This window comes from Chrysochloris asiatica, unplaced genomic scaffold (assembly GCF_000296735.1).
Source record: "Chrysochloris asiatica unplaced genomic scaffold, ChrAsi1.0 scaffold00024, whole genome shotgun sequence".
Classification (NCBI taxonomy): Eukaryota; Metazoa; Chordata; class Mammalia; order Afrosoricida; family Chrysochloridae; genus Chrysochloris; species Chrysochloris asiatica.
In genome coordinates, this window is record NW_006408542.1 from 8,108,399 (window position 1) to 8,121,007 (window position 12,609).

General features: G+C 41.9%; 1 protein-coding gene across 1 annotated transcript in view; it reads left to right on the plus strand.

Annotated features, from left to right (window-relative positions):
* TMEM178A (transmembrane protein 178A) overlaps positions 1 to 7,355 on the plus strand; it is a 96,120-nt gene extending 88,765 nt beyond the window's left edge. Inside the window, exon 4 of the mRNA XM_006839382.1 lies at positions 6,380 to 7,355. Coding sequence (XP_006839445.1) covers positions 6,380 to 6,621 — 242 coding nt within the window. The 3' untranslated portion in view covers positions 6,622 to 7,355. The remainder of the gene's footprint in view (positions 1 to 6,379) is intronic.
* Positions 7,356 to 12,609: the final 5,254 nt, after the last annotated feature.

Genomic DNA, 12,609 nt, shown 5'->3' on the forward strand with positions numbered 1-12,609 from the left:
ATATATATATCCCACAAATATATGAGTTTTAAAGAGGCTATTGGTACATAAGTATTTACTTTTCCTGTAAACACAACTATGAATGTGGTGGAACACACAGTGGACAAAATGATGAAAACTTCTTAAATGATATCAAATATCTTAAGGTGCTGAGTTACTGGGCCTGAGGGCTCAGAACCATAGTCTCAGGGGACACCATGGTCAATAGGCATAGCATATCCACAGAGACCATGTTTTACATCCTCCCTTGGTGAATAGCATGTGGGATCTTAAAAGCTCATGAGTGACCAGCAAATGTATAGCTATTAGTCTAGTCATGTGTGGAAGAAAGAAAGGTGATGAGAATTGAAGATGCTTGGGATCAATGAGTCCAGTGGATGAATGGAACATGTGAACATCAGTCTCCACCACTCTGATACCAGAAGACGTAGATGGTGCCTGGCTACCACTACCAACTGCTCTGAAAGGGATCACAATAGAAGGTGCTAGGTAGACTGGCAGAATATGTGCAACAAAACTCAAAATTATTTAAAAAAAACAAACCACCTCAGTTTTACTGGTCAGAAAGAGACAGGAGGAACCTGAGACTATGGCCCTCAAACACCCTTCAGGTCTGGAAAGAAAGTCACTTTTGTGACCCAATTTTTAGCCACGCAGTAGATATACAGAGGGGACAACAGTACTAGTAATGTGTGTTCACTGTGAATGATGGAATGGAATGGCCAATCATTGAAAATAAAAAAAGGCTATATATACCTAAAGGTGCTCTGGTAGTGTAATGGTTACAAATCAGGCTGTTGTGAACTGCAAGGTCCACAGTTTGAAACTACCAGCTGTTCCGCGGGAGAAAGATGAGGCTTTCTGCTCCCATAAAGATTTACAGCCTCAGAAACCCTGTACAGGGTCACTATGAGTCGGACCCGACTCAACAGCATTAACAACAACAGCAAATACATACCTAAGGACGAAGTTGAGAAGGGCTGGGAAGGTGGGTGGAATGGAAAGAAGACCCACAGGGAGGAAGCAGGATAACTGTTGTTGCATGGAGGGGATTGCAAACATTGAACTGAAACAAAGTGTAGGATTTGTTGAATGTAAAACTAATGATCTTGTCTGTAAACTTTCACTCAATTCATAATAAAAAGTTTAAAAAAAAGTTATAACTTTGATGCTGTTCTCCTCTGTCCTATAGGGTAGTGATGAATTGGAATTGGTAGTAGGTATTTACTGAATTATCTAGGCTATCCATTGGTTATAGAGCTGTGATAGAGCTCTATGATAAGCACTGGACTACTAACCACAAGGTTCTAATCTGCCAGCCACTCCACAGGAGAACGATGTAGTTTTCTGCACCTGTAAAGACTTATAGTTTCAGAAACCCCATACAGGGTCACTATGAATTAGAATTTAGTCAGTGGCAAAGGGTTTGGGTAGCTGTGGATTATATCCGAAAAACATGCCCATAACGCCTTATCGGAAACCACTGAGGCCAGACATGTTTTGTAACTCAGGATTTAAATTTTTCATTTTAGAAAGATAACATGGGTGCAGCCATCCCGTATTATCTGAGACCCTCAGCAAAAGTCTGGGGCAGCAGCTTGAAATCCAACCCATTACCATTTCTCCTGCAAAGCTCATGAATATTCACACCAAGTGGGATCAATAAAGCCTACTCTGCATAGCGGTTTGTCTGGCTAGGTCAGGCTTTGTCCTGCAATGAGATTGTTGCAATCTCTCAGGAAAAAGATGAGATGTGGTTTGGATTTAGAAATTGGAAATAGTGGAGGGTTTTTTTTTCTGCCTCCATTAATTAGTCTTGCCTAGTCCTTTATTTAGTTAAGACAACTCAGGAATGGCTTTTTGAGCACTCTGTGAAAAAGTAGCACAAGGCCTTTTTGCTGGGAGAGTAAAGAGATCAGAATGATGGGCTGGGGCCATCTTTTGAAGAAGTGGAAAAAAAAAATCAATGTTTATGCCTTTGGGCATTGCAGTTGAGTTATTTATCAAGCAGGCTAACCAGGGTGAAGCAACTTTCTCTCGTTTCAGCCTTTTAAGCACATCAAAGAGTGGAAGGCCAAAGTGGCGTCCAGTTATCCTAATTGTATCTCACCAGCTGGCCACAGGCATGGAGAAGATTTTAGGGATGGAAATTAGATTGATGATCTGGATGGTAGCATGAATTTACTTTTGTCTTGATCTGAAAATATCCCTTCCAGCCCTGTAATTCTGGGATCTTATGGTACCTTCTAATTAAGAATATTAGCAGGAAAACCTTTTAATATTTTATAAGTCACTGTATACTGACTTTTCAGGGAACCAAACCAGTAATTATTCACTCTTTTGAAGATGCTACCAACAATAGCAAGGACCCTCTTCAGGGTTAGAAACTTCTCTCTGCCTTAGGGCTACCAGCGGGGTATACCAGCTAAACCACTGCTCACTATAGGCTAATGAAAACCAAAAACTCAAACCCACTGCCTTCGAGTGTATTCCAACTCATAGTGACTCAATCAGACAGAATAGGATTGTTCCTTAGCGTTTCCAAGACTGTAAATCTTTACCGGAGCAGACATCCTCATCTTTCTAACCTCTGAGCGGCTGGTGGATTTGAACCATAGACCTTACAGTTAGCAGTCTCACAACCCGCTGCACCCCCAGGACGTCTTCAGGCTAATCAAGGGAGAAGCAGAATGGATGGACACTAGCCTCAGAGCAGAGCAGAAGAGTGGAGATCTTTCTCCCTGTGGATCTTTAGGAAGGACCTTGGTTATCTTTTAAAATATCCTCACGTCACATGTCTTTCCCATGGGTTTCTTGTTGGGTGTCACTGAGTCAATGCTGACTCAAAGGAACCTTATAGAACCTAGTAGAACTGCTCCATAGGGTTGGCTATGCTGTAATCTTTATGGGAGATCTTTTCTCCCATACCATGTTAGATGGGTTTGAACTACCAGTCTTTCTGTTAGTAGATGAGCCTATCACCACAGCACCATTAGGACTGATGTGGGTGAATTAGAAAGCTTCTGAATAAGATGCAACATTATCCGAAGTAATTTGCAACATTGGTAAATGCTACACGGGATTCAGACTGTGTACGGGATATTGGTTTGTTGTTGATGTTACGTGTCATGAAGTCAGTTAGTCATGTTAAAACTCATTTCACCAAAAACAATTTTATGGAATTGGCAGGGGGAGAGGTGCTGATAAAATCAATGTCTACATTAAAATTAAAGGGAATTTATATGGTTTGGCACCGTGGGCTAATGCGTCAGACTGCAAAGTCATTTGAACAGCAAGGTCGGTGGTTCAAGCTCACCAGCTGCTTCTTGGAAACCCTATACAGGGTTGCTATGGGTCAGAATCGACTCGCTGGCACTTAACAACAACATACAGAAGGAAAGATACCTGACATTCCTTTTTTTTTTTTTTTTTTTAATGTAGCTGCAGAACCCTGAATCCTAGATTCAGTAGAAGTTGTGAGAAATGTTCTTACTTTATGCCTTGTTTTGGGACAGAATCACAGCAATTTGACGCTCTACAGACTTCAGTAACCATTTCTTTTTTTTTCCTAGATGAAGAAACTAAGGCTCAGAGAGGTTAGGTGATTTCAAGATTGTACAGTGAATTGGTGGAGCTAGAGACTAGAATACACGATTCCTGCATCCTAGTCCAATGCATTTGGGCATCAAAGATGCTTAAAAGTCTAAGCCTGCATGTAAGCTTTCAGAGGTCATTAAACCATTTTACTTGTAAAAATCCTTGCTTTTAGATATTTAGTTCTGTGCAGCCAATTAAATGCAGACCAGAGTTGGCTTCCCATCTATGAACAGGTCTTTGTTCTATTATTGTATTTAACTGTTGATACTCCAGAGATCAATTTCCTCCCTTAAGTGCCTTATTGTTCTATTACCAGCATTTGTTGAAAGAACCTTGTTATCTATAAACATTGCATTTGCTCTTCATGAGGTTTGAAAACAGAAAATTCTCTTTTGAGTGGTCCATTTCTATATGAATGAGAGATCTCTATCTTGACCTATCTTTTGGAGATCTCAAAGGGATATCTATGCTTGTTGTAATAATCTGGGGCACGAAGTAGGAAGATAAGATGTTATTCTTTCTAAAGCTCAGAACCACTTTTAGAGTTTAAAAAGAGAATTAGGAAAATAGTAGGAAATATCAAATTGTCTTAGATTAAGTGGCCTTTTAATTTAGAACATTGTTTTCTTTCTAAATGCACATTTGGAAAAGGATTTAGGCAATGTGCCCTTACATGGTTTGATAGAGGTAGAATTCTAGCACTTAAAATGGCGTTAAGGTGATCTTTATTTCTTCTGAATTGCTGCCTTCTCAGAGCTTGCTTTTTCTGCTAGCGCTTCTGAGCCCCCAAATTACATATTAAAAAAATTTGAACTTGTTACTTTTCACTCCTTTCCCTCCAGCTCCCAAATCTGTGTCTCAGTTTCCTACGGAGATCTGCATGAATCCCTAAAGCTACCAAAGCAATCTTCTAGCAAACAGATGTACACATTGCACACAGGGGTAAACCAGAGTCTAAAGAAGAGCTGTCTGTGCAGGGTTTGAAACACAAATGGACATTCTGATACTTGATTGTGTGCCAGTTTCTGTTTGCATTACCCACCTCCAGCTCAGCGGCTGTCTCATCCTGGTCCCAGGTCTATCCAAGAGGAGCATCCTTGTTGGGTCAGTGATGGTAAACAGAAGTGGAATATTCCTGGAACAGCACTTAAGTCACTTAAATCCTGTGTTCTGGGCTCCTGCAGCGTTTTAAAAATCAAAGACTTAATTTTGTCCTGGAAGGACAAATATAGCCTATGTTTGTATAAAAAGACAAAATTTTAATTCCCTTCAGAATGGTTAAAATATATGATCTCGTCGATTATTTTACATCAATCCCAAATTCTTGGATTTCTATTATTTTAAAAGTATTCATTCATTCATTCATTCAGAAGATGGTGTGAGGGCTTAAAGCATGCTAGTCTCTGTGCCTTAACAACTGATGAAAACTCTTTTAAAATTTTTATAAAACGAATTGCTGTTGAGTTGACGCCAACTTGTGACAAGCCCAGGTGTTTCAGAGTAGAATAGTATCCCACGGAGTTTTCAAGGCAGTAAGCTTTTGCACATAGATCACCAGGCCTTTCTTCTGAGGTGCTTCTGGGTGGGTTTGAACCGCCAACAGACAACATAATAAATACCATGAGATGATGGTCATTAAAAAAAGCAGACTTTGATAATTACAACTATGTAAAAATGTGTCAAATTAAGTCTAGAACTAAGGGAAATGAAAACTAATTTGCAATAGGTTTAAATGATTATAGAATACTTACTTCCTTAAAAATATTTACCAGTGCTTTAAAGGAACCCTGGTGGCACAATGGGTACCTACTTCTTGTTACGTGCCATCGAGTCGGTTTGAACTCATTGTGGCTCTATGTAGGGTTTCCGAGGAGCGCTTGGTGAATTTGAGCCACCAACCTTGCAGTTCAAAGCAGCCTTGGGGTGCAGCACTTTATCCCATAGCGCCACACCAGGACTCCAATTCTGTAGGGGGCTGACAGTTACATCAGTAGGTTTCACTCTTCGGAAACCCTACATAGGGTCGTTGTGAGTCGAAACCAACTTGATGGCACTTAACAACAGCAGGACTGCTGAAAAGGTTGGTGGTTCAAATCCATCCAGCAGTTTTGTGAGAAAAAGAATTGACAGTCTGCTTTTATAAAGATTGGTGGTGGTGGGTATGTGCCATGGAGTCGGTGCCGACTCATAACGACCCTGTATAGGGTTTCTGCGGCTGCAAATCTTTATGGGAGCAGAAAGCCTCATCTTTCTCCCTCAGAACAGCTGGTTTATAAAGATTACTGCCAAGAAAACCCTGTGGAGCAGTTCTCCAGATAATTCTGAATACATAAAGTTACCAGAATTTCCCTGTTAACTTTTTCACAAGGGGTCCTGGTGGTACAGTGGTCACTCTAAGTGCTTGTCTGCTAATCCAGAGGTCAGTGGTTCGAATCCACCAGCCGCTCCTTAGGAGAAAGATGTGGCAGTCTGTTTGCATGAAGAAACTCTATGGGCAGTTCTCCTCTTTCATAAGGGTACTATGAGTCTGAATGAACTTGATGGCAAGGGGATTGCTTTTTTTGTATGTTTCATTTTTCTCTTTTTCACTCCTGTATCTAATGTAGGGTTTGATACTTAGAAGTTTGTCAGTGTTTGTTGAATGAATTAACTCAAGTATAAGATTTATAGATTCTTTATTGTCTTATTGGCTGGTCTGATGTTCACAACGGCCAGTCTGGCATTTGCCTCGTACTGGGCAAAGCTATAACAAATCGTTCTGTTCTCTTTGTATTATTTATAGGCATATTTTGCACGATTTCCCTCTGCACTTACACTGCCAGTATCTCCTATGATTTGAACCGACTCCCAAAGCTGATTTATAGCCTGCCTGATGATGTGGAACATGGCTACAGCTGGTCCATCTTCTGCGCCTGGTGCAGTTTAGGCTTTATTGTGGCAGCTGGAGGTCTCTGCATCGCTTATCCATTTATTAGCCGGACCAAGATTGCACATCTAAAATCTGGCCGGGACTCCACAGTATGACTGTCTGCCAGCAAGTTCCCTGCTCAGAGGACTGGCCACAAAGCAGATGACTCCTGAGGGGAGGGAGATGGAGCCCACGCCATGGTCCCAAGCACAAAGCGATCAAAACATTCCAACCTGTTGCCTGCCAACCCTTCTTGGATGACTGATAACAAAATCCTGCAAAACATCCCGACCTTTTTAAGGACAAGAATACTGTGGATTCAAGTGCTTTAATGACTATTTATGCTTTGACTGTGTGGAGTGGTGAGCAATGCCATGGAACATTTCTCGGTTTAGAAAAGAGGAAATGGCGAAGAAAAACTTTGTATGGTTCCCATTTATTTCTGCAAGTTTGTATATAACCATCACCTGAGAGTAATTTCTATTTACAATATGATTCATGACAAAGCGAGTATAATTTTGTCTTTGTACCATGCTTGTTAAATTTTAACGCAGCATCTTCAGAACTTGTCCTGATGGTGTCTTGTTGCGTCAGCACCAAATACTTGTGCATTATTTGTGGCTGTTCCTTGTCACAGGGAGATTCTTCTTCTGTTGCCTTATTATTATTTTTAATTGAAGTCTCTTCTCTGTCTTTGTATTGGACTCGAAATTACAAGATTAAACAGATCCACTGTGTATAAGAGCTGTTCCGTGATACTATGCAGTATTGTTTCAAGCTCTGTCTGTCGGTCTACTTCTGTCTTTTTCTGTTAACTGGATTTCTGCATTAAATAACTGCCTTCTTGTTAGTCTGGGTGTGTTTTCCTGTGTCTTTCAGTTGTGTTCACAGGCCTCCTCCCTAGCTATACTAATAGATGAGAAATCCACTGTTTTAATAAGACTCTTCTTAATCAGATTTACTAATTGCTTCATTTCAATTAGGTTGGTTATTAGTATTGATCTTTTGTAGCAACCACACATTTGCTACTAATAAAAGATGTCCTTTCACTCTTCTCGTCAAACTACTATAATATTTTAGATTTTCCTTCTCTTCTTTATTCCTCCTTTCTTTACCATGTGCCTGGTATTTATCCAGGGATAAGGATGCATGGTCCAAGGCCTTGTCCTTGGACTTTCTAGACTGTGGTTTTCAATCTTGGCTACATATTAGAACTGCCTGGGAAATTAATTCTTCAACTATGCCTGAGCTGGGCTCCATCGGCAGCTGGGTTTGGGCTTGAGTACTTCTGGGAAAGGATAACCAGGTGAGTCTGATGTCCGTCAGGGATGAGAGATGTGGTTGATCCAGAGTTATGATTATTTACTTTGTTGTTGTTATTAAGTGCCATTGAGTCAGTTCTGACTGATAGCAACCCTATATAGAGTTTCCAAGGAGCACCAGGTGGGCTTGAACCAAAAACCTCGTGGCTAACAGTCCAGTGCTGATCCTACAGCGCCACACCAGGACCCCATGTCCTTATCGTTGTTAAATACTGTTGAGTCAATTCCGACTCACAGCGACCTTGTGTAGCATTGGCGAGAAGCAGCTGGTGGATTTGAAATGCCCACCTTGTGGTTTGCAGTCCAGTGCTGAGCCTACGTTGCTACAGCAGTCCTTAGTAGCTAACATTTATTTATCACTTACTATGTGGCAGGAGCGGGCAGTGGTGGCTCAGTGGTGGTGTTCTCCCCTTCCATGAGTAAACCTAATTGGATTCTGGCTAACGCAGCCCCGGAGTTGCTACCCTGTCTGTCAGCAGAAGCTTGCATATTGCTCTGATATCAGTATCATACAAGTGTCAGTGGAACAGCCAGAGGAAGATGAACTAGGCAGGAAGGCCCAGTGGCCTACTCCCCCAAATCAACCAATGAAAAAGCCTGTACATCACAATGGACTGGGTGGCTCAGGAAGAATTGAGGACCAACTAAATGGCAGCTAGCAACAACAACAACAAATGTAAATGTGCCAGGACTAGGCTGAGTATTTTTTCCACGTGTTATTTCATTTAATCTTCTCTAAAGCTCTGAGGTAGATACTGATTTTTTTGTTAAGGAAACAGAATCCGTTACAACTGTAATAATAGAGTTTTGTTCTTTATACACTGGGGAGTTTGTACATGGGCATTTAAAAAATTTTTTTAAAAAAGAAGGAAAGAAAAAATGACCCTCAAATGCAGCCCTTCATCAAAGAAAGTACTGAAATATTTGCTTCATTTTTTTCTCAATCTTCGTCTATGTATAAGATCCTGATAGTGCCGTGATTCAGGTGGTTTGCTGCTACCCAGATGTTAAGAGTTCTAACCCACCAGCTGTTCCACAGGAGAAAACTATAGTAGTTGGCTTTCATAAACATTAACAGCCTAGGAAACTCTATGGGGCAGGTCTACTCTCTCTTCTAGGGTTGCCGTGAGTCCCTGTTGACTCAGTGGGCAGTAGGGTGGGTTTGTTGTGAATGTATATTGAATAAACGTTAAAATCCTCCCATTGTGTCTTTATCTTTAAGTAGAGGGGGTGAGCACTAGGTGACCTCTAAGCTTTCCCTTTTCACTCCAACTTACTCCTATATTGAACACATGGGAGAGAGAGGCTCGGTACAATCGGTGGAAAGGTCAGATCCTGAAGTAAGACACGGTTTCAGATTTTAATTTTGTAAAAGCTACAGTTCTTTTCTGTCTGCTTTATAAAACTGATTTGCTACTTATCAAAAATAGTGATAATCTACCCCCAGAGGATTTCTGACTTCTCAGTGACATTGGCCACGTACAGTGTGTCATTCGGTATCACAGAAAGACTTCCATGATCTGGTGGCTACAGTAGTGCTCACCCAGTGGGTCCAGACATGGTTCAGACTCACTGGGAGTCTCACAGCCCAATTTAATAAATCAGTCCCTCAGGACAGTATCACAGACACATATAAAGGGGTGATTATTTTCATGTATTACTTATGTGGGAAATTCTCAAAGCAGGAGAGCTCTTTTCTTTGAAGTCTTCTTGAAAGATTCCCCACAGAAGATGTCAAGGCTTCTGAACATTTATATTCCAACCACTAAAGCAGTGTCTGAGTGAACGACTTTTGAAGTTTCAGAGACACTTCTTAAAGGTTTGAGGTGAGAATGGAAGAAAGCCTCAAATGACAGAGGGTTGAAGGGTTCATACACCAGAAATAATTTGTCCAGAAGCCAGAGGAGTTCCCCTAGGATGCAGACGTCTGTTGGAACAACCAGGCCTTCCCTGCCTTCCAGCCAAAGTGAACTAGGAGCAAGGAGTGATGTACCCAAGGTTCCTTGCTTGCTCTTTTTTTTTCTGTCACTGAAGCATGAGTAAATGTGACCAGCACTGGATGTTTGTCCCCTGGTCCTTGGACTTCTCTTAATTGGCTTGTGAATAAAGAGTGTTTGAAATGGTTGCCAGAATGCTATAGGAGCAGTGATTTACAGAGATACTTTGTTCTCTGAAGGTTCTGTCTTAGTTGCATGCATGTATCTAGACTGTGTTTTTTTTCCCTCAGGGATAAAACAGAGGTGGCTGAGTTCACTGAAGTGACTGTGCAACCTGTCTAGGACGGGCCAGGGGAGAGGGGCTTCCCAGCCTAGAAGTGCTTAGGAACAGTACAGAAATGAGACAAGGGTGGAGAGCTTCGGTGAGCAGGGCCACACAGTCCCTGAAGGGATCAGGACCTCAGAGAGGATGGCTTGGGGGTGCGGGGTGCTCAGGATTTGGGGGCTCTTGATAAAGAGACTCTCATTTCCAAAGCAACAGAACCAACATGCTGGAAGACACCAAGCCTTGTAACAGTATGCTTCTCAGTGGTAACCAGTCAGTCCCTTGGAAAGCCTAGGGACTTTTTCACAATTATGTGTGTGTGTCTTTAATAATGACTGAGAGCAAACTCCCCCAGACCTTCAAGATAAGGCTCTAAATAGAAATTAAGCTGATTTACAGGAAAACGTTTAACTGTGTGTTCTTTTGAACACATGGGATTGTATCCTAGGAATCATGCCAGTATGTATAGACAGCATTTACCCTTCTCTCCCCACCAAACCCCCACTCCTCCATTTACACGTAACTGTGATGAGACAATCTGACTTTTTCCTTTTAAGATCCTTGTCTTCAGCAGATTGGAATTCTTGTCTCTCATTGTCTTAGTTGATTTGCTGTATTAGAACCAGTGCAGCCCTTCTGAAGAACACCTGCCCTCTTCCTTGGTGCACCACAGATAACCAAGAAACTCAATTGTGAGAAACCACTGTAGAATACATTTTCCCCCATAGAATGTCACTGTACAGTCAAACAAGTATTTACTGAATGCCTACTATGTGCCAGACACTAGGGAGGCATTAATGAAGCAATACAGATGTTTCTGCCCTTGTGAGACTTTTCTAAGCCCAAGCCATGGTTGTAGTTGATTTCAATTCCCAGGCACCTCGTGCATGGCTTACATTCTAGCAAAATGCAATGAAGTATAAGTCAAAAGTTAAAGCCACCCTTCCAGGACTCCAATGATTTCATAATTCCAGGATTAACATTAATTTATGCAGTTATTAACATAAACTTTTTTGAATTAATTTCCATCAGTTGTGCATTTCATATCATATCATGATTCATTATTTGGATTGATCTTGCAAAATAAAAAGGCTACATGATTAACTTTTGGTGTGGGCTGGGGAGCTTGCCTCTTGAAGATTCCTTATTTGGAATTTAAATCTGAGAATGACAAAGGTGTTACGTTAGAACTTTGGTGTTGACCACGAGTGGGGAACATCTGGCCGTGGGCCATATGTTGTTGTTGTTGTTAAGTGCCATCGAGTCGGGTCCGACCCATAACGACCCTGTACAGGATTTCCGAGGGTGTAAATCCTTACGGGAGTAGAAAGCCTCATCTTTCTCCCGCGGAGCGACTGGTAGTTTCGAACTGCTGACCTTAAGGTTCGCAGCCCAATTCATAACCACTACGTAACCATATAAGGCCTGCAAAATCTTTTGGTCTGGCCCTGCCAAGGCTACCGCAGTTCCAGTCATCACATTGTTGTTGTGAAGTGCCATCGAGTCAGTTTCGACCCATAGCGACCTGGGTAGGGTTTCCGAGGAGCAACTGGTGAGCTTGAACCACCGACCTTGCAGTTCAAACGGCTTTGCAGTCTGGTTCATTAGCCCACAGTGCCACACCAGGACTCCAGTCATCACATTAGCGGTGAGTTAATTAGATGTTTGACTAAGTATAGCAGGCTAATTTTTAATTTGATAATTTTGTATGGCCTGCAAATAATGTTATAAATCTTGGCAGAACAAAAGATCTTCCATCCCTTGTGTTGGAGAAGAACATTGAATATACCATGTATTGCCAGAAGAACAAACAAATTATCCAAGAAATACAACCAAAACACTCCTTAGAAGAAGACACGCTGGAGAAACTTCCTTATACTCACTTTAGACATATCACCAGGAAAGACCAATTGTTAGAAAAAGTCATTAAGGCTGTTAAGTTGAGGGACAGCGAGAACCTCAGTGAAACGGACTGACCCTATAACCCAAACAATGAACTCAAACACAGTAAGCATGAAGATGATACAGGAAAATGGCCCAGGACCAAGCAACGTTCTAGTCTGTTATTTATACATGATGTTACTATGAATCAGAGCAAATTTGACAGAAACTAACCTGAGCAGTGAGGCCAGCAGTTCGAAACTACCAGCTGTTCCGCGGGAGATGAGGCATTCTGCTCTGGTAAAGATTTACAGCCTCAGAAACCATGTACAGGGTCGCTATGAGCCGGAAACGACTCCACGGCACACGGCCACCGCCACCAACCTGAGCAGTGGCGTCCTGGTGTGGCGCTGTAGGATAAGTTCTGGACTGCAAGGTCACTTGGAACCTCAAGGTTGGCAATTAAAACTCACCAGCTGCTCCTCATAAACCCCATACAAAGTTGCCATGAGTCTGCATGGACGGCACGTAATAACAACCACCACCTGAGCCAGGAGCTCTGGCGTGGTGTTGAAGGCTTGGCGCTGGGCTGCTAACCACACAGTTGGAGGTTAAAACCCATCAGCTGCTCCTTGGAAG